Genomic DNA, 25405 nt, shown 5'->3' with positions numbered 1-25405 from the left:
GTCTAAGAGAGAAAAAAATCAAGTTTTGCTTTTCTCCCTTTAAGTTTCTTTCAGGTGGGTGCTAACCAATTTCTCAGGAACATCCGCTGATATTTTCTCACTGGTTCTGAGCCTCCTAACATTAGTAATCAGAAGGAACCATAGCCGTCTACATCTGTTAACAGAAATGACTTCAGCTTCGTTCAATTATGTAGAGATTATTTTTAGAAAAATATTCTATTGTTAATTAAATCGCAAGAACATTATTAGCAGTAAAATACCTGTCACAAGTGAATACAGAATCGTAGCTTTTTGTATTTTTCAGATAGACAGAAACACTGCTGCACATTAAGGAATAGTTTTATGTGCAAGGACACACATGTATGTACTCATCCAGCGTATTTACACAAGTGGCAATAATGAACCCCTAAGACTTTAGCCACTCACCGTTAAGGTTTCAAAATGTTTAGCCCTGGTCATTGTTATTTATACATAGCATTTCCCTAGTGATAAACAAGACACTATTTTCCCATGCCATACTCAGGGACACTCCCAAGATAGCCAGACTTCATGTCTAGACTAGAGCATTTTCTTGACTTGCCATGTGGGCAGCTGGTCTGGCCAGATTATTCCATCATTCAGTTTTATTAACTAAGTTTATCTGTTTTTATTAGATAATAGATCAAGTGGGTGTTTTGGGAAATTGAAATTGTTTGTGCTATCTCACCAATCTGAACTCCTTTTTTTTCTCCCCTTAAAACAAGTTTCAGGCAATAATAGGAGTAATGTGGGTTTCCAAAAAAAAAATTCAATACAAGTTGAGTCATGTTGCATATTAGCTAAAAAAGAAGGGTGGGATGAAGTCCTTATAATGACTACCATGGACCCATTAGCCCATGTAGTTATTTTGAAATTATATTTTATGCACCATTCATTGTGAACACTTGATGTGAATGTTTGAGCCCTGCCCTGACATTATGTTAGGCAGTGCAAATTTCCAACTCCTTATGTTCACTCAACTCCCAACAATTCACTTGTAATCCCGGACTAATGGCAAGAGAACTTCAAGGTAAGGAAAGCTATATCAGAGAAAAAAAAAACAATTGCATGTGGCTATGATCAAAGTAAGCTTCGTTTAAAAGACCCTGAAGAAAGAAAACAGGAAAAATTCAGGGAAAGTAGAAACTTACCAGCACCACTTTGAGCAATCAAACTCCAGACCTGTTTACATTGCCCTGCAGCAATTATGCCTCATCTCCCACCATTTACAATAGTTAATGCACCATGCACCCTTGCATTCATTTCCACCTCAATTAGCTCCATACACTTAATATTAGACTCTCCAGTAACCCTCTTCCTGTCACCTTGACACTCTGTTAGGAATTAAACTGCTTCACTCGAGCTATCACTTTGATATTAAGCTTGCATTGAGTAACCACGTTTCAAAACGACGTTAGTACCCAAAGCCCATTTCGCTCACATGCCGTTTTCATGTTAGACATTGATTGATACATTAAAGTGAATCACATAGATTATAAAGTACATGTTCTGATAAGTGGCAGATTAATTGCATTCAATGTAAGAATGCAATGAAGTGCTTGGACTCTTGCATAAACTGGCATCAGAAACAGAGCGAATTATTATCAGCTGCAGCTCTTATGCTGCCAGCTGAATCAAGTTCTACCAGATGAGGAGGCAATGTGCAAAAGCATGACCAGGCAAAATATTTGCACAGTTAAAACTGAGTTTTCATTATAATGTTACATAACCTAGAGTCTTCATCTTTCCCCAGAAATCTTAAATATAATGCCTACTTTATTATTTATTAAAGTACAAAAGCAGCCGATAAATTCTGACACCTGAGCTGTGTTACCTATTGTTCTTCAGACTCAGTGCATGTTTTCTGTGCCGTGAGCTGTGCACCTTTACATAGTTTTCCCATTCCAAATAATGTCTGCACATGCAATGAAAAACAAGTGTGGATTGTATCCGACTTGGCTTGGTCTAATATTCTGAATGGAGAATTAGATTAAGGGCTTGTATTCCAATTCTGAAAGTCTGAAGCAGGTCCCACAACTTTGGTATTAACCATTTGTCTTTCCACAGATGCTGCCTGTCCAGCTGAGTATTTCAAGCATTTTCAGCTGTTATGGCAGGAAATAACATTTCTCACAAACCATAAGAGATTTTGTTAGTAATTTGCTATATGTAACTGCAATTAACATTAGATATCTATAATGTCTTAATAATGTTTGTTCATGTTCCAGAAGCTCATAGCAAGTAATTTTCAGTTGGCTTTCCAGGTTCATAAGATGAGCATCCTATTATTTGGAGACAAAAGAGACATTCAGCAAAAAGAATTTACAGATTATGAGGTCTCAGACATGGAAGTGTAGTGAGCATTGGGTAGGGAAAGACCAGATATGGCAATTTCTGTCTCCAAACCAGAAGGTTGCAACCATCTTAAAGATATGAACAGAGAATCAACCATGCCGTCTAAAGCAATGTAGTAGTGCTGCTCTGTCACAGATGCCAGCCTTCAAATGACACACAAAAGTTAAGATCTGTCTTCCATCTCGGATAAGAGTACAAGTTTGAAAAGCAATATTTAAACAAAAGTAGCTCTCCCTAACATCTAAGTTAACATTTTTCTCAATCGACTCCAATAAAGAAATTCCAATCGTCGCCATTTGGATGTGGGAAATTTGCTGCCAAATTTCTTATATTGCAACAGCAATTCAAGACTGTTTATTGTCATTCTTCAGTACACAAATGTAAAAGAGGACAAATATGAAAGTATATGATGTTGGCTGTAAAATCCTTTAAGATGTCCTGAGGTTGTAATGGTGCTGTATAAATGTGAGTCTTTATTTTAAAATGGTAACCACTGAGCAACTCAAGCAACCTCACCTTCATGTTGAAAGCTGAACATACTTTTTCCAAGATGGTTCTCAACATGTACATTATTACTGGCTTCTCTAATCATCGACTGGCAAGTAATTAATGATTTAAAATCTGTCACCTATTACACTGGTTGACCAATCTAACTTGATAGATTGCATTGAATAATCTTATATCTCAAGGAATGATTATTGTTTTGCTATAGGAAGTATTAACCGAGGATTGTGATACAAATTTGCTACCTTGGTAAAGGTTTCAGGAAATAATCTATCCCTCCCAAAATCCGTGAGCAGACACCATTGACCAGCACAGACACCCCCATCCATCTCAAATATTTTTATAACTAACATAGAAATATTCACAGTCTATTTTAACCATACAAATTTGTCCTCTTATGTATGCATTAACTGCAATGATGTAATAATATATAGATGCTTGAAATCCATTTCTGGAATTCATTTTGACTGACGTACTTGAACTGAATTGCAGAAGTATATAAATGATGAAGCAGTACATACAGCACTGTGGAAAAATTCTACGTATTTACTTAAAACGCTCTTCAGACTTTTCTCCATTGTGTATTGCAGTTTCCAGAAGGTTATAATTCTAAGAGAATACAGAACAATCATGGATGGTATAAACCTGGCATGTCTCTAAACATTACAAGGAAATGAGCATTTTATACACTTCACAATCCTTGGATAGAATTTTATGTACAGCAGTTATCTGAAAAGAGAGTGGTTTTCAGAGATGATAAGACATAGGTGCAGAATCCCGTCATTCCGTCATGAGTGATTTATTATACCTCTCAAACCCATTCTCCTGCCTTCTCTCCATAACCTTGACACCCTCACTAATTAGGAATCTATCAGCCTCCACTTTAAATATACCCAGTGACTTGACCTCCACTGCCGTCTGTTGAAATACATTCCTCTGGCTAATTCCTCCTCATCTCTGTTCTAAAAAGATGTCCTTCTATTCTGAGACTGTGCCCTCTGGTTCTCAACTCACCCACTACAGGAAAATCCTCTCCACATCCACTCTGTCCAGCTCTTTCAATAGGTTTCAATGAGATCCCCCTTCATTCTTTTAACTCCAGTGAGTACAGGCCATCAAACGCTCCTCGTACATCTTTATTCCCTGGTGCCTCTTATCCCATCTATCTTGTATTTTTCTATAAATGGGAATTTGCAGGGGTGTTTCTTCTTCCTATTTATGTTGCATAAGCATGCTTTTATAAACTCTGATTGTTTAGTTCATCACTATTATTAGGACATAGACAGTAACCCAATTGTTTAATTGCAGCTAATGGGAACCCGATTCGTCTCATCTGTTTAAACAAGGTTAAGCTATCAAAATATTTTAAATGCAGATATTGTTTACTTAGTCTGACCACAGGATATATCAGCATATTCTCTACCTAAAAAAATTCTATTCAGTTCCATTTTATCTCAACAGTACTCTACATAATAAAAACTAAAAAAATGTTAAATTTATTTGGGATTAAATCTTAATGGTGATTTAGTTCTAATTGAATTCTTTATTCAGCTGAGGCTTTCCTTAACAGTTTGCAGAAAACACTTGAAATAGCAGGAGAATCAAAGTACAGGCAAAATACGAACAGGAGTGTATCAATGACGACTGCCCAGTGATCCCATCCGTTGGTATACCAATGTCCATGACACGGTTTGGAACGAAACACATTTATTTCTGTGACTCACCGCTCAGGAGCCTTTAGTGACTTTATTTGTTTTGTTGCGGTTGAGGGAAGAAGCTTCGAAGCAGTGGTTGACCGCTTCCCTGTTGGGTAGGTTAATAATTCTATGTCATCGCAAAACTTGCTCCTGCAACTCACAGTACTTTACTTAGGGCAATGGTATTTATTTCTTGGTGGAGGTGGTAAAGGTGTTGTTCTCCATTTTGAAAGGTTAGTTCCATGTTCCAGGCAGGACTATTGGGGTTTGCAATATTTTCCTTTCTTTCACTGGCACCTTGCTTAAATGTGATTGTGAAAGTGATTTGAAGTCAACTGCTTGTATCAGCTTTAGACATACAGTTCTACTTTTTGAGCAGGCATAAGACAAATTCATCAAAGTTTCTTTTCTGTATTTAATTGTGTGGCTGCAACAGGGAGAAATTTTGAATTTCTGTTAGAAGTGCCAATGCAGATAATGAGGAACCCTGGATACTGCACATTAGTTCCTGGGATACGTTGCATGCCACCACATAACATCATCTACTTCAGAAAAACATTCTTTCCAGAGTATGACAGTGGTTATAAACTAGGGCACAAATTCAACAAACAGCTGAACAAAAAGCTGTCAGTACCAGTGTTAACTGCATATACAGGGACTGGAAAATTTACTATTTACTTGAAATGGTAAAACAGAAAAGATTCTGTTCCTGGGATAATATTCAATACAAAGTTGACTCCTCAAACATAGTCTCTGTTTCTGAAAAGTCTGCATGCCACCTATTAGCTTTACTGTATAATATCTCTTTAACCCTGGACCAACTGACCTTTGTTACAAAGCAGTCAAAATGTAATTCCAAGCTTCCATTGAATCTATTCCATAATAATGAGAAACGCAGAGCTGTATTTCCATTGTGTTAGCTGATTGGCCATTGATAGGAGTTATATCTGCATTCTCCAACATTAATGCAGGATGCAGGCAAACACATCCACTTAGTGTTCTGGTGAAGGGTCTCAGCCTGAAACATCAACTGTTTATTCATTTCCATACATGCTGCCTGACCTACTGAGTTCCTCCAGCACTTTGTGTGTGTTACATCCAATAATGATCCCCTTGTAATGCTGGTTATTTATAGAACCAGCTTAATCTAGTGATTGGTTGTAAACATTCTGAAGAGTTAGACAGCAATAGGTACCTACGCAGATCAATATCCTGCAATGAAGATACATATTACCTATATCCAACAGGCACAGCCTGAAGTATTCAGCATTAATACTAGGTGATCAGTGACATGCAAATTTATTGAACATGCTGTTTGTTGCTTAGCTCATTGTACTCTTAAAAGAAACAAACAATAATATCATTCTTCTGATCCTGTCGCTTTAACTAGTTACTGTGTTCCAGAGTTGGCCAGACTGATAGCTTGTTTTTACACTGTTCAGTACTAACACCCACAAATGTGAGACAGATCAAGCATAGCCTAAGTTAGGAATGTATTAAATTTGGACAAAATATCTTCTCTTGGAGTTTTATAGAATGATTTTATTTAAGCTATACATCTTCTTTTGTTCTGAACTTTTACTAAATCATTTGAAAGCTCTTTAGTCCAATTAACATCAAAATAAAACAAAATGTTTGCTTACAATGTCATCACCCTAGATATCCTTCTATTCAAAAAAAATCAAATGAGCATGTCAGTATTATAGGTTTGTGTTGATTGTACAGTTCTTCAAACATGAGCTGTTTTCTTATTAATTTGCAACTTCCTTCTTTCTAACTCATTCATCCAAACAAAAGCACATGTTTAACTCATATTTTAGAACCTCTTTGGCTATTAATCTTTGTAACATTTGTTCAAAGGTTTTACAAAAAATGCCAAGTTTGCATTATCAGCTCATTATCCATCTTTTCAGCCAGTCAGGAATTTCTTCCACAAAAGTACACCAGAAAATTATTTAAATATGGACTTAAAATGTGTTTTCCAGTGCTCGCCCACCAGATCCGTCAACGACTTTCCCTGTAACTAAGGTTAAAGTTATTCGTCTATTATTTCCAGGTGTGTCTCTTGACACTATGTTACAATATAATCAGGCTAGGCACTTTTCAAAACATCAGAGCATTGCTCCTGAATTTAGTCAACCCACAAATGACCATTGATTAGAAAACATAAGGGCTGTATTTACAGGTTAGGATTGTTTTTTATAACAGTGAAATGACTTATTGAAGAAGGGAGAACTATGTCAATGATTGTTCCTGATAGGAGCTGATGCTATCCAATATGTCATTATAACTTAGAGATCTTTTATAGTCATGAAACTTACTTTAATTTTGTTTACATATTTACTCATTGAACTGAGCATTGCTGCATGCCCCTTAAACCAAATATCCTGATAAATTATTTTAGAGTTAGCTGCTGTGGGTCAAAAATCACATTTAGTCCTAACTAAGGACAGTTGGATTTCCTTCCCTACATGACATTTCCTATCTTTCTTTAGCCAGAGAGTGGTGAATCTGTGGAAATCGTTGCCACAGGCAGCTCTGGAGGCAAGTCTTTAAATATATTTAAGGCAGAGGTTGATAGATTCTTACTTGGTCAGGGCATGAAGGGATGCAGGGAGAAGGCAGGAGAGTGGGGCTGACAGGGAAAATGAATCAGCCAGGATGAAATGGTGGAGCAGATTCAACGGGCCAAATGGCCTAATTCTGCTCCTATATCTTATGGTTGCATGCTCTTATGACATTAATGAATCAGATGGGATTTACAAGTCTGATTTATGCAATTACTGATAATAATCATTTTATTTCAGGATTATCTTATTAACAACTGTCAGAGTGGGATTGAAATTAATTTCTTCAGATCATTTCTTTGGGTCACTGGATTACTAATCTGGTTATTTAACCATGAACCCACTGCCCCCATAATATGCTTGTAATAACAGCGCCTCCCAAAAAGTACCTATCATAGTTAGACTTGTCGTTGGTTTAGTGACACCAAGGCAACCTATTACCACATGATGGGTAACCAAATAGAAGTGCCAATGAGCAATGTAGTTGGACTTTGAGATGGTTCCTTTACTACTAGTGCACTTTGCTTGTGATTCAATGGAGAAGCTGGATTATGTGATCGCCATCACTCACTTTGGAAATGTCTCAACGTTCTGAAAGCAGGCTGAATGAGATAATAATTTAAACAGACTCTGCGGCATAAAGAATTGTTAAGTGTAGAGTGGGAGGAGCAGCAAGCTATGATTGGAGGGGAAACGGAATACAGATGTTAAGCTGGAAAAAAAACTATTTTTAAAATAAGAAAAACATGAAATTTTGTCCGAACCCATGAAGCTCCAGGGTGCTGCAGGGTATTAGAAAAATATATCAAAAGATTTGAAGACTATAGCTTGTCATCAGCAGGTGGGTTCCAATAAAAATATTTGGCTACTCTACATTTTCCCATCTGGTTTCATTGGTGTGCCATTTTTAATAAAATGTTCAAATATGAACATTTTTAGAAATTCTTTAGTACAGCTACTGCCTTAGCTTATAACATTTATCACGGGTGGTACTCGTTCAACAACCCATTCTGAAGTGTATCATTGCCATCAGTTTAAATGTTGTGTCAAAATAATCTCTGATTGTAAAGTTGAGGTGATTGTAAACTAGTTCCAGTCACTCCAGGGTCTGATTTTAAGCAAAAAACTAGAAAATGGTGAATTAACATAAAAGGAACTTGAAGACGAATTTCTTACTCGTATGATCTTCATTGCAAGATCCTGTAGAATAGAGAAGAATCCCCAGACTGCATGAAATTACCACAAGGGGGAACTGAGTGATGGGAAATGTATTCCATGCATAAGTTACACATTTCTCCTTGTCACTCTATGAATGACTGCAAAGTGCAGAGATTAAGCATTGTTACACAACAGGTGTGTGTAGACACACTAGGCAGCATAGTTTTGACATTAGACATGCAATATAATATACCCCATATTGCACGATTTAATCAGTTTTAATGGCTTATTGGGGAGGACTCACGCTGGGTAAACGAGACAGTCAGTGGGGCACCTACAAAACACTGAACATATGTAGTCCACAGCATTAATTGAACAAGCTTTTCATCAAATGATTAAAAATTCAATAGGGGTTAAATTGGTCAATGGCTGTAATGCAAAACCAGCGAATAGTAAACTAGTGGTCCTCTTGCACCATGCTCAACTTCCTATTCCAATAATTAATCCAATAACAGGCCCTAATAACTCACTATTAATCAAACTGCCTTCTCCGCTGCTGAAGACCAATTTAACTGTCAATCTCTTTCAAAGCAAAAGTATGTTCCTATTATACAATAATTTGAGAATCCTTGAAATTCATTGTTTAAATGCTTCTTTAATTCCCACTTACACTCTGCTTGTCAAAATCATCACAATATACTACCACCATTTTGAAACACCCTGGCTTCTCATTAATGTTGGTGCAGCCTTTTAACTTAACTCCTCATGTTCAGTAACATGGTGACTGTGTAAACATAAGCAAGGGTTATCCTATCAGATTCCTCCTCAAAACATATTTTGTACATTTCCCCATTACAGCATCTTGTTTTTTTTTTACATCCTGATGAATTCTGGAAAAATCCATTTGCTCTGGTAGTCTTTAAACTTTGAGGATCCCATTTAGGCCCTTGAATAAACTTGTCCTTAAGTTCTTTCCAAATAACAGGGCCACCCGGGGTGAGTGAATTTCAGATGTGGCACACTATCAGTCGGCACTGAGACGAAGCAAGCAGCTACAGTCACCACCATTACAGGGATTGTTGCCAAAACTAAATGCCCTACTCCCGTTGTCCTCTCTTATCCGACCTAAGCGGTCAAAGGGGCAAATTTCATTGGAACACGCAAGCTGTCTGTGGTGACACAACCGGCTGCAGCAGCTCACCAAAGCCCTTGAAGTAAGAACCAAGGTCCGATTTTGGCCAGCCTCGGGTCTCTGAGTTGGGGCATGTGCCACCTGTGTGGTTCCTACTTCAGGCCAGGAAGAAAGACTCAGGCAGCTTTCAGCTCCCAAGTTTCTCAACAGCCCTTGCTCTATAGTTCAGCCCTGTGCTGCTGTTCTCTGAACTGGCTCCAGTACTCGAAGGTCTGAACAAAGCACTGTACAGTTTTAGTGCAATCACTTCCAACTGGTAACTAAGCTTTCTGTACAAGCTAACATTCTGTTTGCTTTGTTGATTGATGTTTGGCAGCAAATAGACATGTTATTAACGCCCTGACATCTCTGAACCACCTCCGAAGCTGTTCCAACACTATTTATAAAAATATTTTTATCACCTTTTTCTTTAAAATGCATTTACTCATTGGATTTCACTCGCCTAAAGCCCACCCACTGGTGCATTAACTCATTTTGTAAATCTGCACTTTTCCAGCCTCTGCTGGATTCACCTACAAACATGACCACTTTTTTTTCTTAGCTAACATTGGAAACTCCAGCCTGCTGCCTTGTTGTTGTCAAATGGCTCATGCTGGACTCTATTCAAGAACAAGAACATCTGATGTGAACTTCCAACTGCCCATCATTTTTCATTTCTCTTTGATCTGGGCACATTTTCGTTTTCAAATCAAAACCTGGCTTTATATTAAAAATCCAACCATAGTTTCTGAAAACAGCTCAAACCGTGCAAAGCCCTTAACCATAACCATAAAAAGTCTCTCTAAGTCCAACTGAAAAATTCCAGTCATTGTTTAAAACACTTAAATCACCTTTCTTTTTCCAGCAATGACTGATTGGGGTAACTTTGACTCTTGAATGCAAATGTAAAATGCAAGGCCAACAAATAAACAAATGCAAATAAAAGAAATGAGAGAGGTTTTAATGGTTGATGGTTGAATATTTTGCCCCATGACTCAATGTGATCATTCTTCCTTAGTCTCCCTGCCTGAAAAAGTGCTGTCCCAGTTTTAACTGCTGCTGTGGGTTGGCATCCCTTTTCCAAGCTGATAAATTCAAGAGTAGGACATTCACTGGTAATTGAATTTCATAATGCTTTCAACACACTATATGTAAAGGTACACACTGTGATGAGATCAATGTCAACACATTAGCAGTTGCAGCTCATGTGAATTAAAAAAAGTGTTGCAAAGTTTAAAGTACAAAACATATAATGTGCCATTTATTTCCAACAAAGCAGCATTAAATAAAATATTCAGGGGTCTTTAAATCTACTTAATTTGAACTGTATCATGTGTCTTTTCCTGTACAATATACTATTTCCAAGATAATGGATTTTCTATTTTGTCACACAAAAATATACTAGCTATATACTAGTACTGGATATAAATCAAAGTAGTGGCCATTCACCTTGTTGTCTCAATTTAAGTAATGAGTACAAACAGGGCTATGAGGAGATAAGAAAACCAAAGGCTTTAGGAAGGACAACAATGTTATAGAATTCATCCTTCAAGTTGTCATAGTAAGACTTGTATTTTTATTTTCCTCTTCAACAGAACTACCATTTCATTCAGAACATACATTACAATATATGGAAGTATCACTGAAATTCTGTTAATAAGTTAATACTGTGTATGGCTAAAATTACTTCCTTCAAATGCTGACAGATATCTTTTCAATGCTAGGATCAATGCTGTTATTCCCACCTCATACAGTGATATGTGTGTCAAGGTATGCCACTGTTTACACAACTTTCAAGCAGTATTAATATGAACTTTACTTTTCCCCACCTTTCAAAAATCATGATCCATTATCCTTTTAAAGGCTATATTTGTGATTGGCAGCAGATAAACATATAATATGTAATCCCTTAAACAAATTATAGACTGATCAAATTAGTTACTTTGCATCTGTTCAATATGGCTGAAACATACAAGAGCAAGAGACTAATGAGTCTATGTCTTATTTGACAGGAAGATATATATTAGGGAATTAAATATTTACCGTCATTAAACAAGTATGAATAAAGCCAATTGTTTCACACTGTTCTGATTACTCTGACCCCATAATAAAGTATCATCATTATTAGAAGTTAGTGAAAGAAAATCCCCAATGTTTGCTTGTAATTTCAAACATGCAATTTGTTTCTGTATATGCATCGACTACAAGCCAAATTTATTCCTATGAAATTGCCCGCCTTAATATCTCTGACTCTCTTGACATCACAGATGAACCAAGATACAGTCCTAGGCCTTTGAGTGAGAAGGGCAGAGGGATTAAGTCTCACAAAGTATTTTTAGCACATATGTCACATTAACACTTCATTAAGAGAGGTAATGTCTTGGAGTCTTTTGCACAGATAATCACCGTTCAGGTTATTTGAAGAAACATAGGAACATAGAAAACCTACAGCACAATACAGGCCCTTCAACCCATAAAATTGTGCTGAACACGTCCCTACCTTAGAAATTACTAGGCTTACCCTTAGCCCTCTGGATTTTTCTAAGCTCCATGTACCTATCTAAAAGTCTCTTTAAAAAGTTTCCACCTCCACCACGATGGCCAGCATCCCATTCTATGCACTCACCACGCTCTGAGTAAAAAACTTACCCCGACATCTCCTCTGTACCTACTCCCCAGCACCTTAAACCTGTTTCCTCTTGTGGCAACCATTTCAGCCCTGGGAAAAAGCCTCTGACTATCCACACGATCAATGTGGATCAATGTTGCTCATCAAAAAGCAGAAGAACCAGTTCTTCTAGTGTCCTGGCTAATATTTATTCTTCATCAAGCATTAACAACATTTTACATTTACACTACTGATTACTCTTTGTGGAGCATTGCTGTCTGAAAAATCACTTGCTGAATATTTTCTTGATTGCATCAAGTGCTTCATTTTCAGTCTTAAACATCAGAGGTTCTGGGGTCATGAAAGTTGTGATATATTATATATATCTCCAAGCCCTTTCCTTTTCCAAATTCATTCCTGCTCTTACAACCATGGCACTGGACCTTTTTGTAAACCTGTCAGATCCTTCACCATCTGTACAATTGTTGTTCAATTCATAATGAAGATTGTAGGGACAAGTGTTATGGTTCAGCCAGGACTAAATATGAGTCACTGGATGTTCATTACAAGCAAGACAAAACCAACAGCAAGAAATAACTTCAAAACATACAACAGTAAGAGAATTTTTAATACATAGTTTCATCACTAATTACTTAATATGTGCATAAACGTTTACAGAAAATGCACAAGGCAAGTAGAATCTGTGAAGAAAGGAAGGAAGTTTCATGCTGATGATGGTCTATCAATGGAAAGTGATCTCTCTCTCTCTCAAAGTGATCTCTCTCTCTCTCTCCCTCTTCTTCTCCCTCTCTCTCCCCCTCTGTCCCTCTCTCCCTTTCTCCCTCTTTCCTGCATTCTCTGTTTTCACTTCAGATTTCTAGCATCTGCTGTATTTGTTTATGGCTCATATCAAAGAAAAAAAAATCATTTTCAATATAGAAACCCTATTTCAAGGGTACAGCTGAAGGGAAAATAGGAAAGAAAGTCTGAGAAGATTAATTTATGCCCCCAATCATTGATCTAATTATCCAAATTTGCAGTATTAAGAGGAAAGATCATAATTAAAGGGTTGTTGACAAATTTGACCCCCTCTCTGATTCATCTCCAACCTCTAAATGAATGTAATCTGAAATGCCAACTTTTGCCAAGCTAGCAATGATGCCACTTTCTCTACAGAAGTAAGATGAAACAGTCACTTCACAACTGTGTCTTAAGTCACTTGCATCCTATACGAACGTTTTAGAAGGTGTGACCCAGAAATCAGCTTTGCCCTCTGCAGCCTGCAAATGTGTCCATTCTGGCGAGGAATACACCCGGGCAAACCTAAATCTGGCACTCAAATGTAAAGGAAATGCTCACCTCTAAAGTGGATATACTGTATTTGCAAACATTCTCCACCAATTGGCCATCCTGGCCACCTTACATCAAAGTTTACTTCCAGTGCAATTCAGCACTGGGAAGATTTGCAGTCATATTGGTATATTCCTTCCAAGACTGGCTTGGTAATTCCCTGGGGGTGGTGGGGAGAGGTCATGCACCAAATACTGAAGACTGTTGCTTGGAGACTGAGCACACGCAATGCCTTGTAGGTAAATCATGATCATCTCTGCCAGAGTTCAGGCTAAACACTTCACATCTGGATGAATGAACTTTGGCTTTTCTGACCATTAAGTGGTTCATTAACTCTTTAAAAAGCATTAAAGGGTCATTATCTCTGATGCATCATCATTGGCTGCTATCTTTCTATTACTGCTAATGAAATCCATTTCCTTAGGACGCCCACGTTTCAACATGTGCATTCCACTGTTTCACTAATGATTCATTATTATTGGAAGTGCCATCATCATTTCTCCCTTCTTCAGAAAAATAGTTCATGCTTACTGACCCACTTAGTTTTCCTACAAAAATCCGTTTAGCTTTATCGTCGAATGTGTGCTGTCAAAATTTGTTGAATTTTCACTTCCAAAGACTATCAATTTCAGTTGACAGTTAATGAGTTTTAGGTGGAGTAAAAGCACCAACAGAGATTTGTTGGGCCAAATGGCCTGCTCGATGTCGTATATTTTATGTGGTTCTGTGCTAAGGTACACTGCATGCCCTGTAGATAATGTAACAGTGCATGAGAGGAAAGATGAAATGTGAAGGTAAGCTAGCCAATCATATCAGAGAGGATACCAAAGAATTTTTCAGATCTATATAGAGTAAAATAAAGACAAGAAAGAGTAGCTATCAGATCACAGGAAAATAACACTGAAGTGGTAGTAATGGGGACAAGGAAATGGCAGACAAACTGAGTAAGTATTTCACGACATCCATACAAATCACAGAACTATTCATTTTTGTGCTAGCTAGATTTATAATTTACCTGTTGGATACCACATAACTGATACTCAGAACAATCAGCAGAATTTGCCTGAAGTAATACAAACCAACTGAAACCCCAACAGTTATGTTCCAATATCCAACCATCCATCAACTTCCCCACAACTCCGTCTAAAGTTTACAATAAAAATGCTGAGCTAACTTTTGAAGTGGTAATGATAGTGAAAATGTTGCTGTCACCATAATTACTCCATGAAGCTGACAGGAAATTTGGGATTTCTACCCTCATGTAGTTAAGCACACAAATCCCAAAATGACTTTCAGAAATTCAACCCTCCTTCATTGGCTGTGTTGTTTGCAATGTTTTCCAATCAAATAATGTGAATCACTTGAATTGGCACAATTCCACTACTTTTCATGTATTTTGATAGTGATCCGGATGATGGAATTGATAGCTTTATGGCCAAGTTTGCCGATGATACAAAACGAGGTGGAGGGACAGGTGATGCTGAGGAAGTAGCGAATCTGCAGAAGAACCTGGACAGGTGAGGAGAATGGGCAAAGAAGTGGCCAATGGAATATAGTGTAGGGAAGTGTATGGTCATGCACTCTGATAGAAGGAATAAATATATAGACTATTTTTGAAATATGGAGTGAGTTCAGAAATTGGAGGCGCAAAAGCCCTAGTGCAGGCTTCCCTAAAGGCTAACTTAAATGTTGACTAAGTAGTAAGGAAGACAAATGCAAAGCTAGCATTAATTTCAAGAGGACCAGGATATGAAAGCAAGTATGTAATGAATTATAAGGAATAGGTCAGAGTATTTGGAGAATTATGAGCAGTTTGAGCTCAATATCTAAGAAAAGATGTGCTGGTGTTGAAGAGGGTCCAAAGGACGTTCACAAGAATGATTTAGGGAATGAAAGAGTTAATGTATGAGAAGCATATGTTTGCTTTGGGCCATGTTCATGGGTGTTTTGAAGAATTGGAGATCTCGTTGATACCTATCACATATTGAAAGGTCAAGGCAGAGTTGACATGGGCAGATGTTGCCAATTGTGGCAGAGTCTAGGACCAAAGGATACAGGCTCAGTATAGAACAATATCACTTTAGAACATAGATGAGAAGGTTTTTTTTAAGAAGCGGGTGTTGAATCTGGAATTCATTGCCTCAGAGAGCAGTGGAGGCCAAGTCATTGGGTATATTTAAAGTAGTGGTCAATAGGTTCTTGCTTAGCAAAGATGTCAAAGGTTTTGGGAAGAAGGCAGGAGAATGGGGTTCAGATGGAAATTAAATCAGCTTTGATCTAATGGTGAAGCAGACTTGGAGGGGGCGAATTGCCTAATTCAGCTGCTATGACTTATGGTGATGCAGTCGATTTCCAAACCACTCTTGCTGAAATACCCTGGAAGTCTTATACTTGTTTGCATGAAATTCCAATGTTATACAAACCCATAATTACTGATTATGAATTCCTTGGTCCTCTCAATTGGAACTGCCTCATTTAAAGGATCCAAAATATATACATTTTGTTTGAGAATTTTTTAATGTGAATTCTGCTTTACATCATATTTATGTTCAAGTATTTGCTTACTATTGTGTAGGGGCATTTAGAGAAAAAAACTCAAAGCTCACCTTAGACCTAAAAATCGGAAAGCTGATCATTCTTCCCAATCCTACCTTGAGTGACACAAAATTAACTTAACCCATCCTTGCATTTAACTAATAGCCTTACACTTCCTTGGCGATGAAACTACTTAAGCCAAGTTTAAAGACTGTCTAGAATAGTAGATTTACCACAAATTGACACAAACTTATTCCTATGGAACTGATGCAAAATTTCAATCTCCTGTTCAAAGACATCAGTCTAAGAGAAAGGAAATCAACTATAATGGTCCATTAGGTACTAGTTACCTGTCTCCCGCTCACATGGTGTCAACTGTCACTTCTCTGTATTATCTCTTGTAGAACCTAAAATCTAAATGTATCTGAATTACCACAGTCTGATTTCAGTACTGCCACATGTTCCACATTACAAAACTTTGATGCTAAAATGAACATGTCCTATAGTTCTATCAATGCACTATTGAATACACTGTATGTTCAAAAGTAATTATATTTCAAAAGTTGAGCTGATATCTTGTAGTAAATTTGACTACCTTAGATCAGAATCTGTATTATCTTTGCACTTACTCTCCAATGACTGAAAACAGGTGACTGGCCATTGTGACAAAATGAGATCTCTGGAATTTGCAGTATCTTTGGTTTTGCTTATTACAAAGTTCCCATTTATCACAAGTTTGGGTGTTGCACGCTATTTCTTTCTGCTAAATGGAACTTCCCAAATGACCGTCTTGACTATTATCCCGCCATCTATTTCACTTTTTGTGTTACAGAGTCAACTGTGCCAGGTTAATAGTTCTAATTGTTACACCAAGCCTGTCACCTTCATCCTAATACAGAACATTCTTATCTCACACCCATTGAGGCATGGTAATGGTATGATAAATAATATGATGATCAAAAAGTACAGGTGCTGGAATGCTAAAATAAAAACAGAAATTATTGGAAGTACAGATCAGAACAAGATTCATCTGTGGGAGGAGAAATTGTGTTGATGTTTCAGGGTGGATGGCCCTTCATCAGAAAGATTTAAGTTTTTTAAGGGACTGAAACTTCTTCTTTAGCTGATTTGGATATAAAGGTTCCGGAGGTTGTCCTGCACAATGAGAATAAAGCATTTGTACGAAATAAGCTCACTTGGATTGACTAATAATTCGTGTATAAAATTACACAAATGATCAACCATTTAGCGATCGCGTTAGAAAACACGTGAGCACAGTCTAAGGAGCCTCATCGGGTAGAAACGGGTGAAGAGGTATAAGGTGTATAGATGAGAGGTCAAGTCCACAATTGCTTGTTCACGTAGATATAAACACTGCGCGGAGGGAGAACAGGAGAGCTGACTCCAGTGTCAAGGCCGACATATCTACCCATCTCGAGAAAAAAAGTGACGACTGCTCGATGTGCTCCAAATGATTGCTGCCTTTCCTGTATTCCAGCAGTGATTATACTGCAAGGGAGCGACTGGAGGCACCTATGGAAAGTTAAAGATTTATGTGGCTCACGAAGGTCTCATTTTAAAATATGTTGATAGAGTCCGGTTTATTTTTGCACAAAACAGACAAATAACGGCAGATAGGTGAAGGAAACTGTCACGTCCCAAGCCACCATTAACTTCGGACGATTTTTTCCGGGTTTCTCGTTCGGTTGATTTTTTTTTAAAGTTGAAGTATTAACCCTACACCATGCTGCAATACTGTAGTTTCTGGGTCAAAGGTTGAGAGATGCAATGATAGATATAAATTTAAAAAAATAAACACACAGGTTATGGGCGCACTGTCAAAGTACAGTATTGACCCATTTCTTCGTTAGCGTTTCTTCGAAGGCTGTTCAAATGATAAATGGAGTCACCCCTTCTAAGGACCTGCATTACTTTCAACCTTGTGCGGGTTGTTTTTTTTTAACAAGGAGAATCATATTGCAAGGAATACAGTTTACCGCTAAATCACAAGGGCAATGCCAAAATGAACCGATGCGACGCAATAACTGGCGAATTCCTGAACGGTAAAGTCCTTAACCGTTAGTGTTTCTGATCTTCAGTGAACCGCACTTGCCAACACGCTTAGATTTCCATTGTAAGGCTTGGAAAAAGAAGGTCTTTTGAGGAATTCGACGGACAAGAATGAGGAACTAAGGAATGTGGTACGTGGCAACCATAGCCGCCGAGCGTTATTCACACCTTTCATCTCAAGCGCATGTGTGGCCACAACTGAAATGGGTGTGTCTGATTTCGCAATCGTTGAGTGTAATGGGGGCTTGATGGTTAATGTTTCAGTTGCGCGCCTGGAGTCGTCTTTGATGGTGGAAGGTGATTCTAATGATGTAAAGTCAGGTTTATATTGGCCGGGCATGGTGCGCTTTCAGACCCATGTAGAGCAAGGGCCTTTGAGGCACCTCTCTCCCCCTGAGGGTCACATCGCCGCAGTGATTTACACTCAACTCGCTTGTTTTAGTTTCGTGTTACCAAATTATGGTTGGTTATCATTTCACAAGCCTGCACTCATAAGGGTCCATATTGTGTTCCTGTTCGGCAGCTTCCCCCCCCCCCCTCCTCCCACCCCCTACCAACCTTGCCTGAAGGTGTACAGCTGTACAATATGCCCGCTGCTGTGATGTATAGCTGCGAGGGTCGCCGCCTTTGAGGTAATCATAATGAGATGCTGTAGCTTATAAAGGAGGTGAAATAATTTTAACACAGACACACAATGAGTTTATTTATTTAGAAAGCAGTTAAAAGTAGTCTGGGGATTGGAATATTCAGTGTTGACATTGTACAGAACTGGCTCCGCGCCAGGGTAACTCTCAAAGGAAAAACAAAACAGTGGACAAGCAAGTCAGACCCTTCTCCTTCCAGGGGCCTAAAATCAATGAGAAATGTTAACGGGAGGATGATTTTGGTTGAATCGTGATGGTTCGTTACACCGTAAACCTTTCGAACGGGACGATGAAGCCCGTTAACAGTCAGTTCGCCGGAGTGGAAAACAGACATCCCCGATCCCGAGGGATTGTCTGGGGGCGAAGTATTATTGGGTCGTGTTCTGACAGTTGTGATCCAGTAAACTGTAAACTGAAGCAGGACCGATTATTTAAAATTGAGGTCGGATATGGGACAATTTCTTTTTCTCGCTCTTTCTATCAAGGATTTTAGTTAGGGGACGGATTTGTCCATCATGCCCTTTTCGAAAACAAAGTAGAGCTAGTTCTTAGTCTCTGCGGAGCTACCAACACACCAAATAACTCTGTTCCAGAACACCTTCCGAATAGCTTTAAATATTCCTAAATTTAACTCCGCTCTGTATCCATCTACGGTTTTAAATCCACAACACCATCGCCTTTAAATTACTGGTTTCCACCTATCAGATGCAGTACTGCAGATCTGCAAGACCCCAGTCCTTCTGGTCGTGGAAGTGTTGTTGTTGAGGAAGAATATCGCACTGTCCTTGGAGGTTAATTTCTTAACCTTCACGGCATTAAATACTATTTGCAAAACACCTTCGTCCCTTCGTCCGATGCTGTAGTGTAGATGCAGAATTCGCAAAGTCCATGTGCAGAATGTTATGGCAAGGTGAAGTGACAACTTAACCGCGCTCTCTGTGTGGGAAAATAAGGTGGAAAGTTGAATTTGAAATCAACTCATTGCCTGAAGCACTATGACTGAAAGTGACCTAACACTGAACAGTCAGAAAGAGATAATGAGATACAAGCACGGGGAAAGAGTTACAAGAAAACCAGCCGGACAGAGAAAAATCAGAGAGGATCGAACGGACAAAATACGAAAAAAATATATACAGGTATCTGTCTCATGAAAATACAATTTCTCCAATTCGTCTGTATATTGGTGGATGAAATAAAGTGCGAACACTTGGCAGATCATCTTTGCAGGTTTTTCTATAACGTTGTCGTCAACACAGTACTGTACTTCATTCTGCGACCTGATTTTCACTCCCTCACTTCAGATAGCGAGGGTATCCTAAATAAACCTCAGATGAAGAAGTTATGGGAAACTAAGGGAGGATTACCCACAGATATGTCAGGCGCCAGTATATCAAGTTGACTGCGACTATATTCTAGTTATAGTCTGAAAAGCACAGATGTTAAAATGAAATCAGCCCGCGTGTTTATCTGTGCGTAGCACGCCCGGTAAATACAATGAAGATCGCCAACTGCGGAAAAAAAACTTTCAACCTGTTTTGTGCTAATTAGTCTGAAATTTTCATTTATATTTTACAAAGCCTCACTCGTTGCTCCCCTCCCCCCCCCCCCCCCCTCTGTTTTACAGCTAGGCTCACGAACAGCACTCACAAACTGAGAGGCCTTTCAGAAATACGTTACTTTAAAAACAGATGGAATAAAATATGATATATTGGCTGCAAAGGCGTTTAAGCCCTGCATCTCTGCCGTGGTCAGAATGTAGCCAGCGTCCCGTGCCGGAAACTTTCGCTGAAAGCAAAGCACGACAGGGCTGGTGTATAATTGAACTTCAGGCCTGCGATAAAATCATCCTTAAAACAACGACATTAAAATAGAGGCCATCTGATTACATGCACAGACTGGGTGGGGGTAAAATAAAATGCTGCAGAACAGAACGCTTAGTAGACTGGTACCCGTCCAGTGCAGAGTTCAAAGTGGATGAAGGCCGATAATGTATAGCTCGGACCGTGCGTCCTTGTATAGGGGACATATCTCTCTGAGACACCTATCTGTACAATCAGATTTTAGAGACAGTCACGCTGCTGTTATCAAAGATAAAGTGCATCTTAGGATAGTGTTAACAACTACATTAAAATATATTTACACTACTTTCTCTGGCACCGATGATTACGACCAAACGCTCGCCTCCCATCCCACTAACCCAAAATTGAATTTACAAAATAACTGCTGAGAGCAAAGAAAGGTTTTTATAAAAATCCAAAATAATAAAGTGCAAGCGCCCCCCCCCCCCCTCCGGCCTCTATGTTAGTTTAAGACCGCGGCTGTTTTTTATTTTATTTTCCTACGTTAGAACCCGTCCAACGTTGGACTAATCCCTGTCTTTAGCTCCCCCATAGGCAAGTGCCCCAGACTCTTTTAAAACAATTATTTAAAACACGCGGTACCATTGAGAAGTTTTGCAAACGTTTCATTGCGATAAAATAAATTAAATCTTTTTAAAATAAGATGCTTACGCTTGCTGCAGCCTGGCTTAAGAAAACACATTAGAACGCGTTTAAGTTATTTGAAATTGAGCTTGCACAATTAGAAAGTCTAAGCTGTGGTGATTCTGCGTAAATTCCGACCACTACTGCACAATTCTCACCCCACACACATTCAGTTCAGATCAGTGATTACTGATGGAAAGACTATAAATAATGCCTGCATTTATATATACACACTCAATGTCGCTGACACGATGATCCATTTATGATTCCTAAACGATCTTCAGTAGCGGTCTGTGAGATTGTGTACCGTCTATATGATGAGTTTATCGTCACAATGGGACACTCAAAACGTTCTGTCACTTTGCCCGACTTGCTACGAATTCACCAATTAAGAAAACAGAGGCGATCTTCTACTTTTGAATGCGTTCGTGCTGTTTACTGTACGTGGATGACTAATTCTCCCACCTTACCCCGCAAAAAAAGAGTGCAATTCTGAAATAACGACACTTTAAATGTGGCAACCAAGACCTACAGGCAACAGTCTCAGTAATATTAACTGAAATGATAGAAGTATTTTTTTTCAAATATCTAGATATGGGAGAGCTGTACATCAAAGGCGTGTAGAGAGGGGAAAACGCTGGTGGGTGAAAAGAGATGATACCGGTAAAGAATATAGCCTGATTCCTTCACAGTACTTCAAAGTTTCACAGGTAGAACTCATTATTAAATCACTTGCAGTGCGAAGTTTTGTAAAACAGGAGGTGATAAATTATTAATGCAGCCACTGCGGTTGCTACTTTCGGTTATTAGTTTACTGGGAAGTAGGATTGTTGTCTTTTAGTGGGTCAGTAGGTTGAAAAGATGGGTTGTAGTGGGTTTCGGAATCGCGCAACAACTTATTCTTGTAGTAATTAGACTACCTTTACAATCACTGTAATAGGAACCTTTTAGATGTGTGTGTGTGTGTAAAAGCAGGTAGCTTCCTTGGGTTCTGATGATATTCGACCACATTATCACTATGTTTACGTCCTGCGTACTATTGTCACTAAATAAAAGAGACTTTCCACTTGTCCCGAAAAGTAGTAACGATTTCGGGGTGTGTCTCTAGCTTTCTGGTTTCGAACCAGTGTGTCTGAGTTAGAAACACAAATTACAGTTTCATTAGCGTAAAGTCTAAATGTAAAGCGGTGATGAAATTAGCTTTTATTTTCGAAGGGGAAAGTCTCACAGAGAGATACGGCCCTCAATCAACTTTTTAAAAAAAAACTCAGCTCTATCCAGTTTTCAGCTCTACCTCAAACTTCGAATGCATTAACTTATAAATGAAACATTTTAATGAGAGAGAATAACATTCTCTCTGTAGAATTTAAAGCACAAACATGTATAATTGAAAGTATGATTTGAAACGAGCGATTATATAGAAGGGTCAGGTGGATCGTTGATACTATCCCTTGCTTCTTTGCCGACCCAATAATGCCAAGAGTCACAGCGGAAAAGCAAAAGGTCAAGGCACGATATCATGGCGGATTTGTGGTGGGTGGCGACGTTAAAGCATGGGTTCTGTTTCAGTACGTGAGGACAGACGCAGAGGGGCGGGGAGGGGGCGAGCGTTACAAGTTGTCGCCGTCCACTTCTGCTCGGGAGCTACTAGGATGACAGAGGGCCGGAGTTCTACCTGACATATTCACCTGCTTTTCACGTTACAAACCCCAGATCCCCAGATCCGCTCCAGACATGATCTGAAGTTTGGGAAGGTGCCTCGCAGATGGGCAACAGCGCCACTGTTTGCAAGTACCGAAACACAACACTGCACAGCAAAAGACTCAGCTTTTCAAAGTTCCATCTCTCTCTCGCTCGCTCGCTCGCTCGCTCTCTCTCTTTCTCGCTTGCTCTCAGCGTGCCTCGCCTTTAACTTTGCAGAAACTCCAGTGGCAGAATCCGACCAACATTCACCCCCAACCCCTCCACCACCAACACCCCTCTAGTGTCACTCTGTGAAAGCCGGTTGCCAGGAAGCGAGCAAGCCCTCGGATGCTGTGCTGCTGTTGTAGCCAAAAGGGGCAAAGAGGGGGATAGAGTGGGAGAAAGGGAAAGAGAGAGAGAGAGAGAGAGAGAGAGAGAGAGAGAGAGAGAGAGAGAGAGAGAGAGAGAGAGAGAGAGAGAGAGAGAGAGCGAGAAGGAGAGAGGGAGCGAGGAGAGGGAGGGAGGGAGAGGGAAGTGGAGGGGGAGAGAGAGAGAGAGAGAGGGAGAGAGAGGAGTGAGTGAGAGAGAGGAGTGAGTGAGAGAGAGCGAGAGAGGGAGCTACCAATCCCATTCCGGTAGCTGACTCGAGATGAGATTCAACAGTCTGCCCTCAGCGCTGGGTCGGAGGGAAAAGGAGCGATCGGTTTAAGTAGCTTTGTCAATGGGACCCCCGACATCGACCAGACACATAAAGTCATACAAAATGGCAGAAAAGGGAAAGTGACAGAGAAATGGGATGTTGCACCTACTTGTGGCCAGTTTGCGAGCCCTCCCTTTGGATCTCATGGTGGCTGTGTCCGATGCTGATGGGATTCTCAAGATTCTCGGATGTCTTTCTGTCTCTTTCACTCCCTCTCTCTCACACTCCCTCACTCTGTCTTTCACTCTCTCTCTCCCTTTCTCAATCCGGACTCGCTATCTCTCCCGCATTGTCAGTTTAGACACCTTCGCACATGCGCACTGCCTTGCTGCCGCGTTGCCAAAAAGTTTGGAGCGATTGATCACTTGAAGCGAGATTGTGTCAGAATGTGTCAAAAAAAAGTGGATTGTAACCTCCGGCACCCGACACTTCCAGCGTCGCAAGGATTGCTCACAGACCGCGACCGTGCCGCTGACAAACCACAGCAATTATATTTATAATTATTCGATTATTAGACCCACCAGCACTGTCTTTGGCAGACTTAATAAAATACCATCCGGTAATAGGACTGTTCATATTGAGTCGTGTTGCTGTTATGTAACTATTATGTCTGCTAATTTAGTAGCGTGGCTGCTGAGTACCGCCTGGATTTGACTGTGCGCTAGGCTCTGTATTTAATATTGACAAGTTGAATGCATCAATGGAATTTAATAACTCCATAAATAAGTCAAATAGTGGGAAGAAACGAGGCATAATGATGACTCTGTGAGGGTTCACGAAATTTCATGTTCTAACCCGCTGGGTTATTTTGTCATTCCAGCCACATGTACAGTAGCTAACTGTGTGCACCACATCCAAAGTGAGTTTCTCCTGCTCTGGGTGTGTAACCATTGTAACACTGTACCGCTATTTGACCGTAATATCCGCGCATTACTTTTGCTTCCAGGCAGAAGCTTCGTCCAGAGATAGGATGTTGAATAGACTTCAAATAAATGTGCCCATTTCAATCTCTGGTATGACTCTGGAACCAATTTCTCCCCATCGCTTTGATTTATTAGGACTGTTATTAGTGGCTGTAATGGACGGGGTTATCGCCTCGCAGCCAGTGACCAGTCTGAACACACGGGCTATATTACAACACTGCACACAGCCCCTTGATGAGGACTATCACACGCCCTCCAGCCTCTGCAGTAAAAAGTTATTTTTAAATTCCTTTACTTTGTTCTTCCGGTGAATTAGGTAATCCGATTTCGCTGGGATGTTGCTGTGAGTTATGCCTCCTGACTGTTGATATTTATAATATTGATAATATGATAAATATTTTGAAACAAAGAAATCGAATCTTTCAATTAGCTTGAAACCTTCATGCTCCCAGTGCATTTAGTCTTCCCACTCTATCACACTCACCACGGAAATGCGGAATTTCTGCTATTTCGTTAACAGAGGACTTCAATCAATCTTCGATTTGTTTATTTTACACCGAGAACAAAGTTTGCTGTCAGCCTAATACGGTTTAATGTAATATTACCATCGCTTTCAATGTCCCGTGTACCCGAGGCGGACTGCGGTCACAAAAAATAAAAGGCCAATTGCGGCCAGGTAATCCCTGGTTTAGAGAGGGGGCCCGTTGCAAAGAGCGACTTTCTCCCGAAGATCCGGATCGCTCTGTGGGAGCGAGATTGTATCACTGGGAGGAAATGGACTCCTCTTGGGGGGAAAAAAAGCTCAGAACATCACCATGTCAGTCTTGGTATAAAGATTGCAACAAAAATCTCGTCGCAGCGTCTGCATCCTTCGAATTACACAGAAAGACAGGAACATGCAGACAAATACCTACACACACACACACACACACACACACA

At 39.5% G+C, this 25405-nt stretch overlaps 2 protein-coding genes across 9 annotated transcripts in view; one reads left to right on the top strand and one right to left on the bottom strand.

Moving 5' to 3' along the window:
* Window positions 1-24082, bottom strand: part of mecom (MDS1 and EVI1 complex locus) — a 768103-nt gene extending 744021 nt beyond the window's left edge. For 5 of the 7 annotated variants that reach the window (XM_059943776.1, XM_059943783.1, XM_059943765.1 and 2 more), the window contains exon 1: window positions 23653-24082. In XM_059943776.1, coding sequence (XP_059799759.1) covers window positions 23653-23689 — 37 coding nt within the window. In that variant the 5' untranslated portion in view covers window positions 23690-24082. The remainder of the gene's footprint in view (window positions 1-23652) is intronic. The other 2 variants (XM_059943753.1, XM_059943759.1) reach the window with 1 other exon arrangement.
* Window positions 4505-25405, top strand: part of LOC132377519 (uncharacterized) — an 80110-nt gene continuing 59209 nt past the window's right edge. The window contains exons 1-2 of one of the 2 annotated variants that reach the window (XR_009506678.1): window positions 4505-4687; window positions 21753-21870. The gene's annotated coding sequence lies outside the window, so the exon portion shown is untranslated. Of the gene's footprint in view, window positions 4688-19625; window positions 19814-21752; window positions 21871-25405 lie in introns of those variants that run through there. The other variant, XR_009506675.1, reaches the window with a different exon arrangement.

Source organism: Hypanus sabinus, chromosome 2 (genome assembly GCF_030144855.1).
Source record: "Hypanus sabinus isolate sHypSab1 chromosome 2, sHypSab1.hap1, whole genome shotgun sequence".
Classification (NCBI taxonomy): domain Eukaryota; kingdom Metazoa; phylum Chordata; class Chondrichthyes; order Myliobatiformes; family Dasyatidae; genus Hypanus; species Hypanus sabinus.
This window is presented reverse-complemented; position numbering and strand designations above follow the sequence as displayed.